This window comes from Onychostoma macrolepis, chromosome 03 (assembly GCF_012432095.1).
Source record: "Onychostoma macrolepis isolate SWU-2019 chromosome 03, ASM1243209v1, whole genome shotgun sequence".
NCBI lineage: Eukaryota > Metazoa > Chordata > Actinopteri > Cypriniformes > Cyprinidae > Onychostoma > Onychostoma macrolepis.
Window position 1 is genome coordinate 431,209 of NC_081157.1, and position 24,903 is coordinate 456,111.

At 35.9% G+C, this 24,903-nt stretch overlaps 2 protein-coding genes across 14 annotated transcripts in view; one reads left to right on the plus strand and one right to left on the minus strand.

Moving 5' to 3' along the window:
• Positions 1-24,903, plus strand: part of LOC131538147 (endonuclease domain-containing 1 protein-like) — a 59,938-nt gene that overhangs the window by 17,025 nt on the left and 18,010 nt on the right. For 7 of the 13 annotated variants that reach the window (XM_058772016.1, XM_058772020.1, XM_058772019.1 and 4 more), the window contains exons 1-5: positions 2,857-4,077; positions 14,052-14,135; positions 14,347-14,977; positions 17,079-17,636; positions 19,583-21,730. The gene's annotated coding sequence lies outside the window, so the exon portion shown is untranslated. Of the gene's footprint in view, positions 1-2,856; positions 4,078-14,051; positions 14,136-14,346; positions 14,978-17,078; positions 17,637-18,073; positions 21,731-22,442; positions 22,478-24,903 lie in introns of those variants that run through there. The other 6 variants (XM_058772025.1, XM_058772014.1, XM_058772015.1 and 3 more) reach the window with 6 other exon arrangements.
• On the minus strand, positions 4,059-14,016 carry LOC131538142 (uncharacterized). Its single transcript, XM_058772010.1, has 9 exons — positions 13,586-14,016; positions 11,840-11,888; positions 11,686-11,747; positions 10,391-10,423; positions 9,451-9,644; positions 7,727-7,881; positions 6,677-7,110; positions 6,362-6,567; positions 4,059-5,689 (listed from the first exon to the last, which is right to left on the minus strand). Exons 3-9 carry the CDS (start codon positions 11,699-11,701, stop codon positions 5,492-5,494), a joined length of 1,236 nt encoding a protein of 411 aa, XP_058627993.1. The 5' UTR covers positions 11,702-11,747; positions 11,840-11,888; positions 13,586-14,016; the 3' UTR covers positions 4,059-5,491.

Genomic DNA, 24,903 nt, shown 5'->3' on the forward strand with positions numbered 1-24,903 from the left:
TTCATTTTGCTTTAAACAGGAGTCTTACGACAATGTAACACCTGCTGGTGTCATCCCAGCTGAAGCAGCAGCCACTGATACTAGGTAACATTTTTATTTCTTTTATTATTAACATAGTAACCATAATTTAATGCCTTCTTTCTACTTATTGCATGTGTTTGTCGGCAGTGCTGATTTTCACTGACACCTCCTTTTTCACTGTATAGTGCTTGAGTGTGCGTAGAAGCTTATGGCTATATCTTTGGCCTGATGCCAGTTTAAATGTGCATATCAGTCACTCTTTTTACAAATACAAGAGAGCCTGAATGTGATTTTACATATTTAAGACGCTGATAAAATGGCTGTATCACCTGACAGGAATGGCTCTCCCCAAAATGTAGTATTTTTATTGTAAAGTTTTCACATTTTTTACAACCCTCTTTTAATTAGAACAGTTGCATTAGCTTCTTTTTTCCAACAACCTGCTGTAATTGATAACATTAATTATGGTCCGAATCCATGTAGGTGTACCAGAGCCCTAGTGTCATGATCCGGCCCAGGACCTTCCACTCATCAGCCACACGAGGTCGCTCTCGCAGCACATGGACATTGCACTACACCCCAAATTATATTCCCCAGCCAGCACTGCATTTGCTAATCACACTATCTCTCAGTCATACCTGCAGCTCATCAACATTCACACCTGCACCACATTTACGGACCTGAATATAAACCACTAGCACGGTCTATTCCAGGCGAAATCTTAATTGGCTGTCTTTCTATCTCGATTGTTCGTCCCTGTTTTCCTGATCTAGTTTCCGTGTGACGACCCTGACCTTGGACTGTTTCTTGTTTATGACCATTTTCTGCCTGCCCTGACCTCAGCCTGGATATCGTTTCTGTCTCTGCCTAGCCCCAAGCATTGACTCTGTTGTTGTTCACCTGTGTTCAAATAAACCTGCAAATGGATCCGCACGCCTCTGTCTTGTCCGTTACACCTAGTAATTACACTGGAAAGCTGGCTCAGTGGAATGGCAATGACACACCCAGTTTTCCATCTACATTCTATGCAGCTAACTGATGCACAATTGTGACCCTGGAGCACAAAACCAGTCTTAAGTCGCTGGGGTATATTTGTAGCAATAGCCAAAAATACATTGTATGGGTCAAAATTATCCATTTTTCTTTTATGCCAAAAATCATTAGGATATTAAGTAAAGATCATGTTTTTGTAAATTTCTTACCATAAATATTTCAAAACTTTATTTTTGATTAGTAATATGCATTGTTAAGAACTTCATTTGGACAACTTTACAGGAGAATTTCTCAATATTTCGATTTTTTCCCTCAGATTCCAGATTTTCAAACAGTTGTATCTCGGCCAAATATTGTCCGATCCTAACAAACCATACATCAATGGAAAGCTTATTTATTCAGCTTTCATATTATGTATAAATCTCAATTTTGAAAAATTGACACTTAAGACTGGTTTTGTGGCCCAGGGTCACAATTGATAAAAGCAGAACAATGAATATTTGATAAATCATTTTTTACCACACCTGGTGCTAACCATATTTGTCAGAAACATGTTATTTAGTTTGTCATATAATTGGATATTTATGCCAGCTTGGATAACATTGCTGTGATTGTGATTTTCAAATTAAAATAGCAAAAAGTGGTATATCAATGACATGAGAAAACATCCTCCCTACATTATTGCGTACCTCTGTGTGGAAATTCATCAAGATACAACGACGCAGAGATTGCTTCATTCTTTATTCTTTTGACCAAGATGGCAGAGATATGCAACTATCCCATTGTATAAACGTAGGGTGATATCTGGCAAATTGGGCCATCGGGTAAAATGGGCCATTTAAGGTTTGATTTGTCTTTTCTCTGTAAAAGTTAACAGCCAATGACTGCAAAGAATTTCAAACTGTTGCCATAACAGGGCCATGTTCAAGCTCAAACCGGTGCGCAAAGGTTTGCTACGGTTTCCAGGTTGAATGACATGTTTCCTGGAAACGGTGTGCAACGGGGTTTGAGAGACGTTTTCTCTTGTTCGGTGGGTGTGTCAAAAATGTCAGCCAATCAGCAGCAACATGTATACAAACCATGCGGTATTAAAGAGACAGCTCGCACAATGGGAGTGGGAATTTGTAAGTAAATGTAACATCAAAATAAATTCACAAGAGCAAGTATTGTTTGCACATGTTTATTTACATTAAAGGCTAAATAACTGAAACAATAAGAGCACAAGTATAGATCTGGAACTTCTTTAAGTCTGTCTAAATATCATGTATTAATTACAATGTCTTCTGGTCCGTATCCTTTCCTGAGGGAGGTGCTAGACACTGATTAATGTAACATAAAAATACTATACATATTTATATATTTTGCTATAGTATTGTGGAGTGACACTTTCATAAACTTTTCTATACTCCTCTGATTATATAATGGTAAATATTACAATATCATAACACAACAACAGTGATCAGCAATAATGATAAGTCTAATACTCACAATAAAAATAATGGTCATGTAGATCATAACACAGTCTCGGAGGTAAGAAGTGGATTATCCTTCATCTGAAATTTCTTTTCATTCTGAAATGTGAGGCAAATGTTGGATCACAATAATTAGGAACCACAGTTTCCACAAATCCTTCACTCGATTGGGATGTTCTCTTTTATTCTGGACAGCAAGGGTAGTGACTGTAACATTGAGCGTATTTTGCAGTATTAAACACGTATTTATACCGATTTCATCAGGCTCCGAAAATTCTTCCAAAAGAACTGTTTTATTGCTCACGCACACACACACTCTCTAGTTGTTCAGGTTATTGTTACATTTTTTCGTGAAATTGATGTTTTATTGATGAAATAGCTTGAAAGGTCTGAGTGTTTTACCTCTTCTCTTTGAAATTCTTTGCAGTCATTGGCTGTTAACTTTTAAACTGTTGCCATAACACTACTTGTTATTGTTGCATCTTTTCATGGAATTTGTGTATTATTGATGAAGTTGACTCATCATTAGGCTACAAGCACCGACGGGCAGCGAGAGATGGTTTAGCACTGCATCGCATGTCTTAGATGAGAAGAGGAAGGGATGGTTGTTGTTGGTTGCTGTATGATGACTGAAATTGCGAAACGGCAACAGTTAGTAAATTAACGGCAGAACATTATGCTTTCTAATGCACACACAAATTGCATGTATTCTGACAGCAATGATGAGCTCATTAGCCAGGGTTCAAAGAAAATTTCTGCGCTTAAAACGGTGTTATTCATCAGTTTCTCAGTAACAATTTTATGAATTTTTAGAAGGCATGGATGTAACATTATGATGCGTGCAACAAATGTCTTCCCAAATTAGTAATGAGAATAATTTATAAATCTGCTGTTGTCAACAAAAAGAAGCACTAAGGACTTCCTGTGGGTTTCTGCCAAAATAAAACTACTCTATCGACATTCAGAAATGTTATTATTGTAATTTCACTGATGCTCTGTAAAATAAAATAAAAGTAAGAAAATAATAATGACCATAATAATTACAACAGCTCTATTAATACATTTATTATAACATTCACACATAGTGTTCAAATTAGGATCTGTAATATTTTCTAATGGTTTAAAAGAAATTCTCTCCTGCCCAGCAAGGCTGTTCAAGAAGGGGTTCTCAAAATGGCAAAAAAAAATATTTTACTAACTTCTTAATTTTAAGTTAAATTGTGCTTTGTTGGTATAATGTTTACTAGAATGTTAAACTACTTCAGTCTTTTCCACGACATTCTAATTTATTGAGATGCACCTGTATATATCACTACATAGATTGTTAGTTTTACCTAGCCTAGCCCAAAATTAGCTTAACTTAACAAGGTTTACTCATTCTTTCTGTTGAGTACAAAGTCCATGTGGCCTCTCAATCCAGGTTTTTCCTCTTTTTAAGTTTTTTTTTTTGCACAATTTGTGATGCAAACAATAGCCCTAGCTTTGTGTTGACGTCCACGTTTGTTTTTGTACAAGATCCTGTGCAGCTGAGTTATCGTGAGATGTGTGGATTCGACAGAATTTGTCCAGTCGTGATTCGCCAGTCATTAAGGTTTGTGCTCCTCTCCGAATTAACCATCAGTTAAGTATTTTGTATAGCGTACCTATGCATTTTTTAAATTGATGAATAAAAACAGTAAAAATTAATGTCTCATATAAAGCAGAGGTGTAAAAGTTTTTCTTAACCTGTCAGGAATGTAAAATTTTAAATGCAAAATAAATAGGTAGTGATTAACATTTCGAATAGAATAATGACCCATAAACATACAGTATTAATAAATCACATTATTTGTTAATTGTGCCTTTCTTCAAACCCAAAAACAAATACATAAATAGGAGTAGATGCAAATTAGTAATCGTAATAATAAATTATAATAATATAGTATGATATTTTTGTAATTTAATGTTTTGTCTTATCTTTATTACAGTATTTGTGAGTTTGGAACAGTTCACTATCAAGCATAAATCTTGATACAATATAATTGAAGCTGGCACAGGTATTGCAGAATTAATAATTGTAATATTAATATATAATACTAATAATCTATTCTAGGTAACTTGGAGCTGGAACTGGATGATAGAGAGCAAATACTGTTAAACTGGTAAATTATTTAAGGTTAAACTCTTAAAATAATGAATTTACCACTGCAAAATTTACACACACACACACACACACACACACACACACAAGTACACAAGCATTCAGTTGCATTTCTTAATCTCATTGGCTGATAGACAATACACAACCTTCATGCTCCTAGATTTGCATTCAAATTATTTTACTTTTTTTTTTTTTTACTATTTTTTATAAACCATCATTTGCGGCGTCTTCAACACTAATTGGTTCATAACACCACAGAGCCTAATTAGTATAGCATGTGAGCTACATAATACAGTACTTCAAATGTACTTTCACTGCATCTCCAAATAATTCTTGGTTTATTACAAAATGGCTTTAACTTTCCGATTAACACTAAATGTATTAAATTCTTTTAGACAAGGGTTGTGTTTATATTGCATTACAGTTAAAAATAATTCCACAATTCCTAATGCATTTTCGTTTTCTTTTGTGTTCTGGAGAAGATATCAACATATATTGTCTCTGCTATTAACATGATTTATGGATGGAAGCAGAACTGTAATGATCCCTGATGTATTGTACACCGAAGCATTAGAAATGGCTTTTTTAAGGATTTGGCTACAATGAAATGTTTAATGTCTTTTTTCTTTATTGTGTGACACAGACATTAATCATGTGACCAGACCGCAAGATCCGTATAGCATAATAAAAATGCAAAGCGATTTTGAAAGAGATAGCCATAAACTGATCTAAATAACATTCCTAACGTCAACTTATTAAAGAACATGTATATGTGTTCAAGAGCAGTTGTAAAGATTATAAAGCATTATGAAAATAACAAGAGAAGCTGTATGCATTGATTTGTGTAAGCAGCTTTCAGGAAGCATCACTTCTGGGTGTTACACAGTGCTGGCGGATCTGGATTGATTTTCTTCAGCTTCTCCGTGATAGACACATACTGCCTTTTCCTCTCCTCCTCAGAGAGTGAAGACGGATTGACCTCCAGGAATTTATATGCATCTCTAGACTGAACGCTGAAGACGCCTTGAGCTCTCTGACAGCATATACCAAATCTCTTCCAGTACTGAAAGATAAAACACATGCCACCATTAATCACATGTTCTAAAATATATTTTATTAAATATATGGACATAAATGAACTAGTTTCAACTTCAATAATGAGCTGCACTGATAAATAATAATTATAATAATAATTAAAAAAAAAAAAACACTGCAGTGATACATGGAAATTTTTTTCTCATCATATTTTCACCAATCTGTCCCAATACAATTTTTTTAACAAACTGATAAATGTGTAGATGCTTACTGTAGTTTTTATGTAGCAGAAGGCATAGAGTGGCATTACTGCAGAATATGCTATGTTTTTACTAGGCTACTAGTCAAAATAAAGCGTAAAGTCTAAATGAATATTAAAGTGCATAACTTGTGAAAAAATGTAGAAGTAACACAAAACAGGTGCCTAAAAAGGACATTACAGGGCATATACAGGGCATTACTGCCACAACATGGCTAGATCTGACTTGAGAGTCATGTTGTGTTTTGTCACCAGATGGTTTTAATCTTAATTATTACAAAACTCTTTGCTTTGGATTCTGGAAAATATAGCATCAGCTGTACACTATTAATCAGAGTATATTATGGATATACAACATAGGAAATGAAGGTGAGAACTCAGAGAGTTCATGAAAGGCATAATCAAATTACATCAGGAACATTTGCTCAACGTCTAACTTACCTTTGCTGCATCTTCAATGGACATTATAAACTCATCCTTCATGTCCTCCATCCCAACTAGTTCCGCACCAGCAAAGGTTTTATCTCTCAGCGTGTGCAGAATTGCATCCACCTTCTCCCAAAACTTTTTAAGATCGATCAGAATTTGTTGGATTTGAGAAAGACACAGCTGGACTTCGATCAGGTTGTCAGGGTTGGGAATCTCACCTGGAATGATTTATGAGAGATCATTGTGAAGAACATGTCAAGAGCATAACATGCATGCAGATGCATTTACTGTATGTTTGTAACAAAAAAATCATAGAGAGACTCTCACCCATTCGGATTTTACAATTGGCCAGCTGCAGCTGAAGATCAAGCTGCTTGGTTTTGATGTTCCACTCTTCATTTCGCAGACGGCTCTTCTCAGGGTCGAGTTGTTTCAGTGTTATATTCAGAGCGATGGCACTAGGCTCCTTCATAGCATCTGGATAGCCTCTAAAAAAGTCAAGGAACTTCACAGTCCAGTGGCCATGTTCTTCCTGAAATCTTCTGAGGAAGTCGTTCAGCTCTTTAGTTGTTTTTTTAATTTGTTCCTCATTCATCTTTATGTTCTCGACTACTCTTTTCAGTTCCCCCTCGAGCTTGGCCAGAGCATCCTCCAGACCCTTCATCTCGTCAGATTTCTTCGCTTTTTTTTCTTTGGTGTCTGCTTGTTCTTGATACACGTCACTGGTGCCCGCCTTCACACTTTGGTTGTGTTTATCATACCTGAATATTACAGTGCATTTCAAATAAATAATTGAATACAACGATGTGGTCCAGATTTCATTTGCACAAGACAAGACACTGAACAATTTTCTTAAAATATTATTATGCACAAATGTGATTCTATACAAAAGATTAATAGGCACTGGATGAACGTTTTCATAGTTCTGTTTGGGGGAACTAAATGACCTCCTACTTCAGAGTAGGGTCTAAAACAGTTCTACAGGAACTGTTGGGCATCTCTGATCAATACAGCAGTGTTTGGTTTCTAAATGAATCAAAAAGAAGAGTGCTTACTAATGTAGAGAAGACCTCCCTTCTGTTCTTTTTTCATGCTCAAACAGTAACTTTGCACATATAATTTATGATCCATTGACACTTTTTACAAAAAAATATATTATTGTTATGACCCAAAACATCTTGTAATCCATGACCCTGAATAGCAAATTATTTGAATACTTAAAAATAACCACCATCTGTACAAACATGACAGTAACAACAAAAAAAGATGACTTTGGACTCATCAAATTTACCTGCAATTATAAATCACCCATGTGTTTCCCCTTTTGAATTAAGTTGGCGCATATTTGTTCCTGTAAGATATTACTAATATTTTCACCTCTTCACAATGTCATCCACTTCTGCTACGATGTCAGTGATCCAATCTTTGGCTTTCATCAGGTAAATCACCGCCAAATTGGGTTTGTTCTTCTCGACAGCTTTTTTCAATATTGGAAACAGGGAGGTGACCAGGTTGGAACACGTGCCGACACACTACGAGACAACATCAATCACCAAGTTAATCATGTGATAGACTAGTAAGTCATGGCAATTCACAGTGACCACCCAACCGTATACAGTTAAAAACATCAGTGAATCATAACAGTATAGTAACTTCTGAAGTTATGTGATGCTGTCATGACTAATTGTAGTACCCTGATAGCACACGTACATCTAGGAGACGTCTATTTGATGTCTGCAAGACATATTATTTTAGAGTGTTTACTCATCTGCAATACGTCTCCTTTTAGATGTGAAATAGACGTCTATTAGATGTCTTTAAGATGTTTATGATTTAGAATGCTGAAAGACGTCTGTCAGATGTTTGTAGACAGCAGATGCTTTCCAGATCAAGAGATCTTTAACAGACATCTTGCAGACGTACGTGTGCTATCTGGGTAATTTCTTCTTTTCTAATTTTCTCTTCCTGTTCTAGCTCATTGTGACAAGTTTGAGTCCAAATATTGTCCAGCATACCTGTACTCCTTAGTTCTTCTGTTAGCTGTGCGTTGCTCTGTTGTCTTCAACAAGTTCAACAATTGGATTATTATTATCTTCATGCATGTATGACATTATTTTTAGACTGCTTCTCAATTTTTTCCACCCAACTCCATGGCTCCGCCTCCTCTGCTGATTCCGTGTGGTATTCTAACTTTGCCTTCTCTGCACTTTCCCTCCTGTGATGGCCTGAAGCAAGCTCTATCTGTGAATCCAGTCTTTGCTGATTTTGATGAATCTTTGGAATGACTCCTCTCAGTCCAGAGCATGGGCGTCACTAGGGGGGCTTTCTACTCAGCCCCCCGTAAAAAATTAGCGATTAGCTCCATAAACTGTACACAAATTCGTGATCGCCTCAGTCCCCTTTAAATTTCATATTAAAATGGCAGCAGACTTCGATCTCGGCTCCTCCCCATCTTTCAGTGCATTCTTCAATCCACAGACTGCGGCAGCGCAGAGCGAGAAACAGAGGATAAGGTGTGTGTTTATTAATAGACTGTAATAATATCTGCTTCTGTGCAGTTCTTTGTCATAAATACAGTTTGATGTCATTTTGATACATGATGATACAAAATGTCATGGGGGAGCAATCGGTTCCCCATCTCCCTGATAGCACACGTACATCTAGGAGATGTCTATTTGACGTCTGCATTTACATCTGCAAGACGTATTTTCTTAGAGTGTTTGCTCACCTGCAATACATCTATTGGTTGTCTCCTTTTAGATGTCAAATAGACGTCTATTAGATGTCTTTAAGATGTTTATGATTTAGAATGTATGTAAAACTGACATTTTACAGTTTGAAGACAGCAGATGCTTTCCAGATCAAGAAATCTTTAACAGACATCTTGCAGATGTACGTGTGCTATCTGGGTACTGTAAAGTTTTCGCTGCATTCACCCCTCATCAGAGAACACCTTTTGAAAGTTAATCACAGCCTCCACACAATCCACTGTCCAGCCTCATAGCTGAAGTGTTAAAGGGTGAAAGACTCTTTTTGAATAAACATTTAAATCAGAGGGTTGATAGATGACATTGATGGCTATGGTGAATTAGGCCTCATACCTTCAGCAGAAGGGCTTCAGAGGATCCGAACAGCAGTTGTGTTTCAATAGCTTGATCTCTGATCAGACGCTCCAGCTTTGGGAATCCTCCCAGACTCAGGAAAGTCAGGTGATAAAGGAGAGCCGTTCGCTCCGCAGATGGAAGAAGCTCCTGAATGAAATCTGCTCTAAATATAGAGTCGTCATCGACAGTCTCTGAAATATTTCAAACATTTGTGATGGTTAGCAACCTTTGGCATTCGATAGCTAATGGATGAAAAAGGATACTGTACAAATAAAAGGCTATTTTGGTTTGAACTTGTTTTAATTAAATCAATACACTCTAAAAAATGCTGAGTTGTTTTCAATCCATGGCCCATAGCTGGGTAGCAACAACCCAGTATAGAATACATTTATAATCCGATGTTTGTTTTGTCCAATATTTACCCAACCATGGGTTGAAAACAGCCCAGAATGTTTTTTAAAATTATTTATATATATATATATATATATATATATATATATATACATACATACATATGAAGAGTTTGGTTCCAAAACACTAGTAATCCATTCTGATTAATTTGAGTAAAAATGTGTTTTCTTCACCAAGAAAGTGGCAAGATGAAAACCACTATTTTCTGTTTCAAACTTTCACATTTCACTATCTATAAATATGTTATTAAATGTCTGTAAGGCAAAGATATACACAGAGTTTTGCGCTCAAGTTCACAGGCCGAGACGGCAGAAAGCGCATCCTGTTTGCTTTCATTATTTTTATTTATTTTTGTATTTTTTATTTTTTGCTCAATATGATGTTAAGTGGCAGATCAGTGGGCTTGCTGTGGTTGAATATCTAAATAAGAGACATCCTCAGTCCCAGACCAAACCTAAAGCACTATGTGGAGGATGCAAAATAATTGACTTTTGTGACTGTTTGCTTTGTTTCAGAATAAACATACCTAACTCAGCCTTTATCAGCTCTCCAGAGATTTCTGCAATAAAAAGAGTATAATTAAAAATACAGAGTTGCATCAACAGTGAAATTAACAGCTGTAGCTACAAATAGCACATATTCTTGTACTAACATAACTACCAAAAAAGAGTCTACCATCATTTTGTCTAAATGAGCAGTATGCACTGCAGCATTGTCTTCTTATATATGTTTATCAGTCCAACGCAACACAGCTGTAAGGTCTGTGCCGAGGTTTCGCACCAAGAGACCACATTTTTTACGTAAAGAAAGAATCTATATTTTCATGTCATTTGATGCGATTGGTAAAATGATCTCATCTCCTCGACAGTAGAGCAGATCATAATAAAATGCTGAGAGTTTAAAGATATTCTGTTGATTTTGAGGGTGTGTCCTTCCTGGGGTCTTTCATGTAAATACCGATTTATGACCCGATCAGGTCCAGGGTCCCTTCTTATGTACATAATGTCTTCATGTGGAGGAAAGGATATTTAAGGGAAGTTTGAAAAAGATTCAGGGGCATTCTGTATAAGCACATGAACCCCACAGTGTTGTGTGTTCTTGATAATAGTTAATCAATATTAACAAGATGTGCCACTGTCATTACAATTAGTGGTTGAGAGAATGCAACGCTTAATATGGCCGCACTAGCAAAGCTGGTCGCACTTTCCAGTAAAAACCGCCAGTGGTCAATCGATGAAGACTGACGGTTCTTTGGGGCGAGGTTCTCGTGAGGTGCTTGTCAGCCTGTGCTCATTGGGCAATAACTGAAGTGACCTTGAAAAGGGGGATTTCAAGCTCAATCTAAGCTTCAGAAACAAACGTCAAGGTACAGTCGATGTCAGTTTTAAATGTTGTTCGTAAAAATGTTGTTTAAATGGGATTTTAACTGGTGATTGTAGAAATAGCAGTCTTCCCCATTCACGTCTTGCCAGTATGATGTAAGTATCTGCCCAAAGACGTTGCAAACATGGCCTCAGAGTGGCACAACTTCCGTAAACAGACTTTGATGCAACCTCATTAAATGTAAGAAAGTACTAGAGTTTTGATGTTCTCAAGTATTAAAGGTAAAAAAAAAAACAGAAACAACAACATGTATTTATGAGATGTAGTGGAGTAAAAGGAATTATATATGTTTTATCTAAATTTTATGTACAAATTTTTTTTCCAAAGTAGAAACTACAGATACTTCAAAATGTATTTTTGATTGAGTAAAACACTTGAGTACTGTCCACCTCTGCACAGAACTGTTATTTCAGGCTAAATGATTGGAAGGTGTCTTACCTGTGGTATTAGCCATGTTTTTTAATGAACGTTCACTGGCGAAGCATCCGACTGTAAGGACTCTAAAATAATGAGAAAAGATGCGATGTAAGAAGAATCAACAGAATATAAGCCTAAACAAGTTTTGTAACCGAAGGTGTGAATTTACAATCACCTCCTTTTGTATTATATTTCTCAGTAATCAGATAACGTTTCTTAGTACACTGAAAAAAATCCAAATCCAAATCTGTTGGATTAACATAAAAAATATGTACATTGCTTATGCTTACTCAGCATGTTAAATAAACATGACTTTTCTTTGTAAAAGTTTCATATTTTGATTTAAGTTCTCAACTTATATTTTTAGTTAATCTGACTTTCATTTATCTTTTACACAAAATTGTTATATTAACAGAGCTCGACAGAATGTTTAAAAAAGTAACCGCACACATCCAAAGCAAAGGCACTACTCTGAAAATTTTCTCGCACTAATTTTAATATCGGACACGGTGGGAAAAACGACATCTCAGCATACTAAATCACAGCGGATATATATGCGCAGCCGAGGTACAAAAGGGCAGCACATACTGTAAACACAATGTTAATGTTATGTACAATGTTACAATGTAATGTAATGTCATTTGTTCCACGGTGTTTAACTGCTGTGCAGTGTTTCTGTTTAAATCTGAGTAAGTCATGTTATTATTCTTTTTATTTTCATTAATAATTATTTATTATGTATGTAGGGTGATTGCAGGTAAAGTGGGCCAATTTTTGTAAAACGTGTAATTTAGATACTTAGATGTTTTTTTTCTTTTCTTTTTTACTTTTAACTTTAATGTCCAGCTATAATATTTAAATTTGAATATGGTTCATATAAAGTGTTATTTGCATGGTATATGCGAAAAAACATTTTTAGATCATGCACTCCAGAAAAAATATTTTCAGGTAAAGTGGGCCATCCCTTATTTATAAAAAAATATTCTGCATCTTAATTAAAAACACATGATTTATTAACACATATTATCAGACAAACATATTTAACAAATCCAAAAATATATAACCTACAGGTTATGAGTAAAACATCATTTTGCTAGTCTCATCCTTTCTTCCTTCCAAAGATTGAACTGAATGCCTCGACATCCTTTCTATTCTCTCTTTCCTTTCTTCCATCTCTGACTTGAATTTCCTGACTGCAGGCTCATTTCTGTTTTTTAAAAGAATTAATTATTCGTGTCAACTATAAAATATCCAGTGAATGTCAATTTATTTAATGAATTTGTATATAATAACTGTAGGTTAAAGGTCAGCCCACTTTACCTGAATCCCACCGGCCCACTTTATCTAGCACACTTAGCCAAATTGGGCCATCAATATTTAAACAACTTACGAGAAAACTAACAAATTTATAAAGCATTTTTTTCTGTGCATTTTATTCCCTGTTAACTGTGGAAACTCAAAGTGAATAGTGTAAATTATATCACTAACATAGTTTAATAATAGCAGGGCACATTGTAACGCACAACTGGAATTTAAAACTGGTTCGTGTCTTCTGCTAGTTAGCAAAGCATTAAAGAACTATCTAAACTGATAAATAACAGATTGGAGATTAAAATAATAGCAGATTTGTCTCATTTTAAATTAACGCTAAAATTTGAGTTGAAAAATTTACTTCAGCCAGAAATGCACTTTTACTATGGCAAAACAAATGTTCAGCAATATCTTCAAAAGATTTTTGAATTTTTTTTTTCTCTATATAATGTTGATATGGTAACTAGTAAATGCCGTAAATTTGGTTATGCTAGCATGTGTAGACATATTTAAACTAAGCATGTTAAAACTAAGTTTGTGCCCCGTGCTCCCCTACATCAGTCTTAGTACATAGCAAATCTATTCAGGTAAAGTTTTTAATAATTCATACATTTTATATGCAATTTGATCACTAATTAAGGTTTCTTTTGCCTAATGACTTGTTTTTTAGCCTTAACAAACCCTTCCAGGACGTTGCAGGGAGGGTTTTGTTTGATAGTAGTAATGCACATGCAACAATGGTTACACTTTTAATAATAACAGTACATCAATTTGGATAATAGTGTACTAATAGTGTTCTACTCACCTATCGTGTTTTCAGTGTTCTGTTCCAGCTGTCCTCCAGCCTAATATACAGTAGTGCCGCTATAGGGCAGGGCCTGCTGGGGCTATAGCCCCGCCTTAAAATTTGCATAGCACTGGAAGTCCTCCCAAGAATTTCATAATAATTCTGTAATAATTTTTACTTTCCTCAGTGTGACTTTCATTAAATAATATAAAAAGTTATTTAAAATCCTAAAAAAATAAAGTTTTAATGAATATGACGTGTTTTATAATCAGACTTATATTTCCTACAGATACGTTACAGTAAAAGATGCCTGTGATACTTCTGCACGGTACTGTATATGTGACCCTGGAGCACAAAAGCAGTCATAGCACAGGTATATTTGTATCAATACCCAAAATATACACTGTATGGATCAAAATCATTAGGATATTAAGTAAAGATCGTGTTCCATGAAGATATTTTGTAAATTTCCTACCGTAAATATATCAAAACTTCATTTTTGATTAGTAATATGCATTGCTAAGAACTTCATTTGAACAACTTTAACGGCGATTTTCTCAATATTGTCCTATTGTCCTATACAGTGCCATCAGCAAACAACAAACAAATAACCCTGATGGCTTTTTCATCATAGCCGGTGACTTCAACCACGCAAACTTAAAGACAGTTCTGCCAAAGTTTTATCAACATTTGAAGTTGGACTGACACCTGGACCACCAACACTACATCACTTTCCTGTGCCGACTTAAAAGAGCAAGTCTCTCTCCACCCATCCTCAGCACTTTCTACAGGGGCACCATTGAGAGTGTGCTGACCAGCTGCATCACTGTCTGGTACGGGAACTGCAGTGCTGCTGACCGCAAGACCCTCCAGCGGACAGTGAACACAGCTGCAAGGATCATCGGTGACATTTTCCTCACACGATGCTCCAGTAAAGCCACCAGTATCATGAAGGACTCCACACACCCCTCCCACAGTCTCTTCCAGCTCCTACCATCAGGAAGACGGTACCGGAGCATCAGAGCCCGCTCTGCCAGACTGCTCAACAGCTTTCTCCCCCAGGCTGTGAGAGCCCTGAACTCAAATCACCCCGCCTCTCTCTGAAACTTCATCCATAACTCTACCTACTGAAACCAAGATCCTCTTAACCCCCGCCACATGTAAACCGTCGAAAACCTGAAAAACATTGTGCAATTCTGAGTGTGCTACACACAGGTGAGTGGGCTGGACAAACCACCTGTAGAAACACGCTCTTTCTCTCTCTATACGCACCAGACACTTTCTTATAAACACTCCATGTTGCAAGAATTTAATAAGGACTTGACAAATGTTTAATTGTGAATGCACCACAAACCATATTGCACTATTTGCTTCTTAACTTTAAATACCTCTTTTGCACAATATCATGCACAGCTATTATGTAAAGTACTTGTATAGTCTGTCTTAGGTTATGTGTATGTATAGTCAACTATTTATGGGCAACTTTGATAGTGACGAGGGCAATTAGTGTAATTAATGTAATTTGTGTTTAAAGATTTGTATTAACTATAAGGGCCAGTGGCGGGACTTTGTCCAGGACACCGGGGTTAGACCCCTACTCTTTACGATGAGTGTCATGGGATTTTTAATGACCACAGAGAGTCAGGACCTCGGTTTAACGTCTCATCTGAAAGACGGTTTTAAGGACCTGTGGAAACCCTAAGAAATACTGTTTTCATGGTCAGTTTTCCATTTATCATTTGCTAATGTTAGTGAATGTTTACATTAGAGTGCACGACCTGCTGCGCTGAAATTAAAACAGGGAGCGGCTGGAAACTATAGCGACCTCTCCTGGTTGGAGATCGTATTAACATCATAAACTGAAAGCAATCTAAATGTTTCAAATCGAAAATATGGTGTAATACAGTGTAGCTCAGTGTAAATATAAGCACAGGCTCTTATCCTGCTTGAATTTGTTCTAAATAATAAACGCACATAACTTCATAAGTACTAAATTTACTTCTGTGAATATTAATTATTTTAACTACTGTTTTTCTTTCATTTTCCGCCGATTGCAGCCGTCAAATGTAACATATCAGTCAAGTCATCTTTATTTATATAGCGCTTTTAACAATACAGATTGTGTCCAAGCACTTAACAGTATCAAATTGGAGGATAGAGTGTCAGTAATGTATGATGATAAGATTAAACACTCAATTTTCAGTTAAAGGCATTTCATTATTAAATTCAGAGATGTCATTGTCTAGCTCAGTTTAGTTTAAATAGTATCTGTGCAATCAAATCGGCAATAATAAGGACTGCTTTGTCTCCCGATCAGTTGAATTATTCCACGATTGAAAAGGAAGCCCTTGCTTTATTGCTTGCTTTACAGCATTTTGAGGTTTATATTGGCTCCAGCAGTCTTCCTGTCATCGTGTTTCTATCTCGCATGTACAATCAAAATCAGCGTTTGATGCGATGGTCTCTAATAGTTCAAAAGTATAATCTGGAAATTAAACATAAATAAAGAACTGAAAATGTTTTAGCTGATGCTCTTTCGAGAGTTTAGATGTGGTGTTGTAATATTATCACAAACTGGTTTGTTCTTAAAGGGGTCATATAATGCCATTTTTGTACAAGCTAATATGATTCTTTAGGGTCTAAATTGAAAGTTTGTAATATACTTTAATTAAAAATTCTCATTAGTATTGTAAGAAAACACTCATTTTACCTGCTCAAAAACAGCTCTGTTTTCAGCACACCGTTTTGTGTGTTTAATGCTAATGAGCTTTGCTCGCCCCGCCCCTCTGTTCTGTGGGGCGTTTTTGACACTACACACGTGGAGTGTTGCCTTGACAACAGTTGAGGGTATATTTTGAAGAATGGCAGCGGGAGTCTCTGAGGATACTGTGCAACCGTATCAATTCGAACCGGAGTTAGTGTAGTGTTATCATGTTAACTTTAATACCTGCCTACACAGTTTGTATCCTGAAAAAAAGTACCACAGGTTCCAAAAAACAACAGTTTCCAGCACTGATAATAAATCAGCATATTAAAATAATTTCTGAAGGATCATGTGACACTTCAGACTTGAGTAATGATGCTGAAAATTCAGCTTTGCATCACAGGGATAAATTAGATTTTAATGTATATTAAAATAGAAATCATTATTTTATATTGTAATAACATTTTGCAAGATTACTGTTTTTTCTGTATTTTTGATCAAATAAATACAGCCTTGATGAGCATAAGAGACTTCTTTAAAAAACATTACAAGTCTTACTGATCCAAAACTTTTGAACGGTTGTATAGTGATAATAAAATTAGCTTTTGATAGGCATTGTCATCGGAGGTGGAATCTGCAGCGAGAGCTCTCATAGACGTTTTAGCCAGGGACCTGTCTCCAAGTCTGAACAGCACAACAGTATCCATCCCTTCAGTCAGGGCCCCTTCTCCTTTGCTTACGCCCTCATCTGGTTCACAGACTAGGGTGAGGCAGGCACTAAGAAGGTAATCAAATCCCTGATTTTAAACTGTTGTTATCCTAACTGTATTGAAAAATGACATGTCATTGTGAAATTTTACAATAAGGTGCTTTTTTCTTTTTGTCTTTGTGAGTCTCAAATTGTTCTCTTCCTTGATGTGTGGTGAAATAGGCCGTTCCCAGGTATGTTCTCATGAGTCTCAGAATGATCAGCCGAGGGGGGAAAGATGTTTCATGTCAACACCTGCAACCTGTGTGAAAACAACAGATTTCACTCCAAAAGGCTCAGAAGACCTATAGTTTGCACATGCAGGCCTGGGTAAAAGACTTCTGAGTCGTCCAGACAACGTTCAACACCAGGGCCAGGAATTCCCCCCTTACATGGGTCGCATTTATTTATCTACACTACAGGTTTTAATGTATGGTGGTTTTCAAAACAGCTTAACAAAATTTGTCATGCTCTCCTCCAAACTGACATTAAGAGCTGTAGTAAAACTAGGGGAGAGTGGGGTAAAGTGAGACATTTTTTACATTTGCTCCCCTCTAAGCGAGCTAAAATGATATATCAGTAAAATTTACACATTTCCCATTAATTCAGGATGTTTCCTAGCACTGGAAATGATCAGAATGTATTCAGGACAAAGGTCAGTGAAAATATGAGTGTTTTTTAAAAAGTCGTCTTGTGGTCTAGTACTTAAAGTGTACATATTTGAATTTAATAGGAACAAAAGTATACCTTTTGAAAATGTACCGCCCCAGTGACAGCTTTTGTACCTTTATTTCTGAGAGTGTGATCTCCTTCAAGCTGACATTAAGAACTCTGTTTAAACTAATATATGTCACTTAATGTTTCATTATTTTGAGTTGCTTTAATTTTTATGCCTTCTGAATGAAAGAATGTCTCAGCTTTCTAAGATATAGCCTAATTATTTTTTTCTAATGTTTAATCAAAAAATCAGATCAAAAATTAGCCTTACCATTACGAGGTGATATTTGACTCCTTAAAGGGGAATTTTATTTTTTACAAAGGTAATGGCATTTTCTAACTTTATTAAAAGTATGTCATCTTTTATGTCAAATTTAAAATATATGCATATTTATAAACTTTTTAAAATTTCTAATTAAAACAATAGAATAAGAACAAGTAGAATAAGAAGAATAAGATACCAATCAAATGAAATCAGTATTAACAAAATTAATTTGCACAGAGGTGGAACAGAAGAACACAAATGTGGCATGTAGGTGTATTTTCAGACGTTTAATGAGCCTCAGAGGTGGCATGAGTGCAATTAAATCAATAAATTCATGTTGAGATTAATATTTTAAATATACAATTTGAATATAGAAATATTAAATGATTTAAATAACAGAAAGAAATGTTAAAATGAAACTAAAACTGCCAGCAGGTCACTGATTTTATCACTGAATCATTCATTCATGTCACGAATCCAGTCCGTAGCCTTCTGTCTGCTCACCACCAGACGTAATCTTCTCTCACACCACACAGATTTTACTACAGTTCCCATGATGCATTGCACTGATTACACACACACAGCTGAATCCATTCAGACACGCTTTATAAGCCTTGGACTTCCTCTTTCAGATTGCCGAGTATTGTCTAGCGTTTAGCACTCTCCTAGTGTTAGCGGCCTTACCGAGCCGTTCGTGTTTCTGTTTAGTCTCTAGTTTTGTTCTGCGTTAATCTCTCACCTCGTGATAGCTGCTTTGAGTCTAGTCTCCAGTTCTAGTTAGTCTAGTCTTTTCGTGTTGCTTTGTTTCCTGATTCCTGCCAGTGTTTCTTGGATTGACCCTTGTTTCGCCGTTCGGACTCTGTTTGTACCTCGTCTGGTCTACTGCTCATATGTTTCTGGATTACCCCTGTTGTCACGCTCTGGATTTTGTTTGCCGCTGTTTGAATGGAGATACGCAGCGGCTCAGTTGTGACTTTGATTCAAACTATTTTTATCGATGAAATAGAGAAAAATCAGGCAACAGTGTTAGTCAGACAATGTAAGTCACTTAATATTAACTTCTTGTTTATTGAACTGTCAATCCAGTAGATGTGATACTCCAAAGTGCAAGTGCAAAATAGTCCTGCTTGGTAAGTAAGTCCCCAAGGCTTCCTTCACAACGCAGGCAATATACAAATAGCGACCTGCTTCCTGCGTGAGGTGTCCATCTTAGGCCACACTGCTCCTTTATATGGAGAGGCTACTTCCTGCCACGTGTCATGTGATCGCTCACATGACAGGAGAGTCTCAGTTCTTAAAGACAAACTTATTATTTTAGTTCACTGTCTCTCAGCTGTTCTTATTTATAGTGTATACGGTGGCTCTATTTATTTTATTTTTTTACAGGAGACTGAAACTGATGTTACTATAACTGAGGAGGAGGATTGTTCAGAAACTGACCAGCCAACTGAGCAGTCCAGAGAGAGTGAAGAGAAATCACAGGTAACACAAGATACATTAATCTGCTTCTTAACCTCTTAAGACCCGAGAACACAGTTTTAGGAAAAAAATAGTTTTTTCCATGTCTTTACATTGTTTAGAGCATTAAAATAATGTAATTAAAAAAATAAAATAAAAATAAGATATTTAATTCATAAGTTATGCTACTGTATGTCCTCGGTGGAGGGCATCGGGACTCAATTTCTTAAAAAAAAACAAAAAGACATGAATAAACATGCATAGGCAAAAACAATAGATTTTTTAAATCACCAATACATTTTTAGTTTTCAAGATTTTTATTTTTTAACCAAACTTTGTATAAAGATGATTCTCATTCGATATACCATTTTTCTTTCTGCAAAATGTGTGTAAAATGGCCATAAACGGGTTCTCATTCTCATTATATACAATGTATCTATAAACTAAATCTAATTTGCATATTAATGTGTTTTTGGGGCAACGTGTAATGAAAAAAAGAAGTGTAATAATGGGAGTAATAATTGACAAGATTTTCATAATAATATATAAGATTTCATAGAATATTGAAATATAATTTCTTTCCCTATTCATTCATGTCTCCCAAAATGCGTAATAAACATGCTTTTAAGAAGGTAATCAAATCCCTGATTTTAAATGTTGTTACCCTAACTGTATTGAAAAATGACATGTCATTGTGAAATTTTATAATAAGGTGCTTTTTTCTTTTTGTCTTTCATAAGTCTCACATTGTTCTCTTCCTTGATGTGTGGTGAAATAGGCGGTACCCTGGTATGTTCTCATGAGTCTCAAAATGATCAGCCGAGGGGGGAAGGACGTTTCATGTCAACACCTGCAACCTGTGTGAAAACAACAGATTTTTTTTCAAATCTTTAATTTACCATGTATTTATACATACAAATATTCAGCTCAGACTAATAATGGATCTCTGCCCTAAACATACATGTGTCTGCTGGCCTGGAGAGGTCTGTGCTCCTGTCTGAAGTGCATGTATAGGTTATCTGTAGCACATACGGGTTCAGACAGCAAGCCTCAAACCCTGGGAGCAGACTCAGACATGGTTTTCAGATGCGGAAGTAACATTCTCTCACAAAAACGGCTCCAGAAGCCTTAATAGCGTATTTTAAAGTATATTTTAAAGAACATCTAGTTCCTACATTATTTTTCTATACATCGACTCACTGGGGTCTCTAACCTACAATATGCCCTTTAAATGCGCCTCGAATGTTCGCGCCCATCAAACACGTGAAAGTTTACACAAATATTGTTTAAGTGGATAGTAGGCATAAACTGAATGAGAATATAGGATCTATAATATAATATAACATAATATACAGTAATATAATAATAGCTTTAAAAATGGTAAACGTAGTGTAGAAACAAAATGCATTGCAAAAACACATTGATTAAAAATCATATGAGGCATGACTATAATTTCACAAATAGCCTATGTTAACACACACACATTTTCAAAATATATTTAACAGTGCTTCACATATATGTGAATATATTACCTTTCCATATGGGTAGTTATCCTCATCATATTTCATATTCTCATATTTGAGAAGCTACAAGAGTAGACTGTGAAAGATACATGTTAGCGATGCGGAGATCATGGACACATATCCCTGGACACTGAGGATAATTCACGGGTCAGACGGGACAAATCATACAAAATAACATACTGATTAACTGCAGAAGGGTTGAGAGTGCATGAGACAAATCATTAATGATGGAAATATTAACATGTTTAAAACTTAATTATTCACTATTCACGGGTTTAATTAACAGGACATAATTTATTTTTATTTTTTTGATTTGTTGTGATGTTTCCTCGGCTCGTCCAGTAGGTGGCGGTAATGCACCTTAAGCTGGTGTGCCAACCGCCATAAAACATCAAAGAAGAAGAAGCAGAAGAGAGAAAGAGCACCAGCAGCTGTGCAGAAGCTCTGTAAAATAATAATAAATGACAGAACAGCTGAAAGAGTGAAGACGAGACTCGAGGAGAAGAGGAGCAGCGAGTTAACTTACCTGTTTGAATATTGAGTTCTTGCCTTGGTGAGTTATATTTCACATATTCCTGATGTTTTTCTTTTCTTTTTTTTGCAAACTCGAAAGCAAACTGAGATAGTTTGTTAATGTTAAAAGTGTTAATGTGTTCAATAACAGTTGAATCGATGTGTCAATGTGTTATTTTGAGGTTTGCGTATATGTGATTTATGGCTGTGAGTGTTTGCCTTGTTTCTACAAGGCTGTTTTTTTTATTTTTTTGAGCATCATTTACTACACAGAGCCGTAGTTCACTGACAAGCTACGCAATATCCTGTTCATTATCGGTGATTAATCGTCTGTGATTAATTGTAAGGAATGCTCTTTGTTCTGTGTCCTTACCTGCAGCAAGATATTTTTGGTGGTCTTTATTTGGTAATATCTAAAGCATGGAAACTGACAAATAAGTTTTGTATCAATAGCAAAATTAAGGAAGTGTCTTACAAAATACTTTATAGAATTTATCCTGCTAAGCATGTTTTGGGAATATTTTATATTTAACATTTTGTATACCTGTGAATTTTGTGGTCAAAGAAAAATTAATTATTTTGCATCTTTTTTTTCATTGTATTTACTCACGATGATTTCGGAAGGATTTGGAATTCTATATTAACAGAAAAATGGAGTGTACGATAGAAATTTGTTTATTTGATGTACCTTTTTAAACAGAAAACTTGAGTTGTAAAGAACAACATATTATACGTTTTGTTTATTTTGTTAGGAAATTCCATATGCATAAGAAGAAGTGGGCTCAAGGTAAACCAAATTTTGCACATTTTATAAATTACTTTATATGTAAATTTCTTGGAACGAACAAAAAAATCATTGAAAACGTAATGCTCTGAAAGCATTGAAACTTCTGTAATTTTCTTCCTCCTCTTTTTTTCTCTGGCAGCTAATGTTAACTTGATCATGTGAATATGCAGTACCTCGTGTTCACTTGGGTAAAGTTGGTTTTATATTCACACATTCACAACATTCACACATTTCCGCGTTCAATAACTTTCTAATTATATGTGCAATTAAGTTATTTTTTGCAAATTGTAATCAGCGATATCATTGTCAACCTACTACATTTTTTTTCACAATCGATCAAAATGGGCAAGTATTGTTTTAATGTCATACTTACTTGTGAATGTCTGCTGAATGTGCAATGTAGTGTGATTAACAAAGCAATTGAATGCAATAGTCCGAATGTGTGAATATAAAACCAACTTTACCCAAGTCTCGTGTTCTTGTGGCATTGAATTAATAAAGCTAAAAAAAAAAACATCTGTGATTATGAACGTGATATTGCATAGCTTGTCAGTGAACTACGGCTCTGTGTAATAAATGCTGCTCCATCTGAAAACACGTGATGGAGATTTACTACTAATCACAGAACATGCGCATGATAATCGCATTCGATTATTGCAGAAATGGAAGCAGAAAAGGAGAGATTTTTTTAATACAAAGAAGTTAAGTGCTCATGGAAGAGATGAGTTTTCAGTTGTTTCTCGAATACTGTCAGGGATTCAGCGTTTCGGATGGGGTTGGGAAGATGATTCCACCAGCAAGGAACAGTGAATGAAAAGGCACTTGAATGTGATTTTAGATAGATAAACACAAACAGCACGTTTTTAGTGTGTGAATTATTGAACGCATCAATTTGATAACTGATTTACTTTTCATTTTGGCTGTTCTGATACACGTGACAAAGATAGACTTAATAAAAGAACGCCGAGAACATGAATGAACCCTGCAGAATAAAACAAGATGATAGTGAAGAACAAGTAGGTTGGTGTTTTTTCTTGATTCTTCGATAATGGTATAAAACTTAATGTGGTTCACCAGATTAAGGCTCGGTTTCACAAACGGGGCTTAGCTTAAACCAGGACTAGTCCTCAGTTAAATTAAGATATTTAAGCAACTTTTACAAAAATGCCTTGGAAGAAACCATTTCAGGTGTGCATCTTGACAGAACAATGATCCTGACATATTTTAAGATATGTCAGAGCAAGATATTTTCAGTTGAGACGGCTCAAACATGCATTTTAGTCTAGTACTAGCTTAAGCCTTGTCTGTGAAACTGGGGTTAGTGGTTGCAGTTGGAAACATCATAAGAGCTGTGAAATAACATTTAAAGCTGTAGTACAGAAAAGTCATGAATTTGTAAGTTACAGTGGAAGATTGTTTTGGTGGTTATGGTGAGTTGAGGCTCAGCTATTCAGTGTGGATGAATATGATGGTTTGAGGAGTACTAGTCTTGCGTAGCCAGACCATTAGACTATGGCAGAACGTCTGGAAACCTTGGCCGCTTTGAATGGCCAGAGCCCGCCCAAGAGCCCATATGACTGACAGGTAAAGCATCCAATCACGTTTAATTTTGTGCCGCATCATGTTTAGGGGCGTGGAATTGTCCCTACAATAACAGACCAGTATGCAACCTGGGGCCTGTTCCTCTTATGTCGCTAACTCAGTTAGCTGGATTTGATTGTTGACAATTTCGCTTGATCTTGAATTGTTTGGTTCTTCGAAGCTCATCCCGGAGATGCTGTCATAGCAACAGGTCCTTAAGCTTACAGAACAAGCTTAAGAAAGTTTAATTAATGCTGTCACATAACAAATCTGTTTTTTTGGATTACAAATTTATAAAATGTTAAATCTAGGTTCCAATGTAATAGTATATAAACTGAAAAAGTTAGGTACGTTGTATTTAGCATTTATGGTGAAGATGATGACATCAGATGAACGATTCTGTTAAAGTTTGTAGCAAGAGGTTCCTGCCAGTTCCTGTTCTCTTATTGTAAGTCCAATGAGGAGACTCTCACCTTTTGTTTGTAATGGCTCTTGGTGCCCCTGCCCCAAAAATAGCAGGTTGCTATACCTGAATACTTCATTTGCATGCTTTAAGGTCGTCAACCAGGTGCTTTGTTTCCATTCCTAAGCACTGCCCCCTAAGTAAGGAATAATTGACGACGGGCCGTTGGATTATTAGAAAAATACTGCACACCCGAGGTGGTGATGCGGTCACGACGCGAAGCGGAGTTACACAGTTACACCTCGGGTGTGCATTATTTTTCTAATAATTCAATGGACCGAAGTCAATTATTCCGCTTATACTACGGTTGTCACACCTTAAGACATCGATCAGATGATATATTTCAAGGCATTCGTCCGGTATTTCTACTTAAATCACTATT

Coding starts and splice junctions, on each gene's coding strand:
- LOC131538142 (XM_058772010.1), bottom strand. Junction 7,882..9,450: donor CTGAAGCCCTTCTGCTGAAG/GTATGAGGCCTA, acceptor GTTGTCTCGTAG/TGTGTCGGCACGTGTTCCAA. Junction 6,568..6,676: donor CAATTGTAAAATCCGAATGG/GTGAGAGTCTCT, acceptor AAATCATTCCAG/GTGAGATTCCCAACCCTGAC.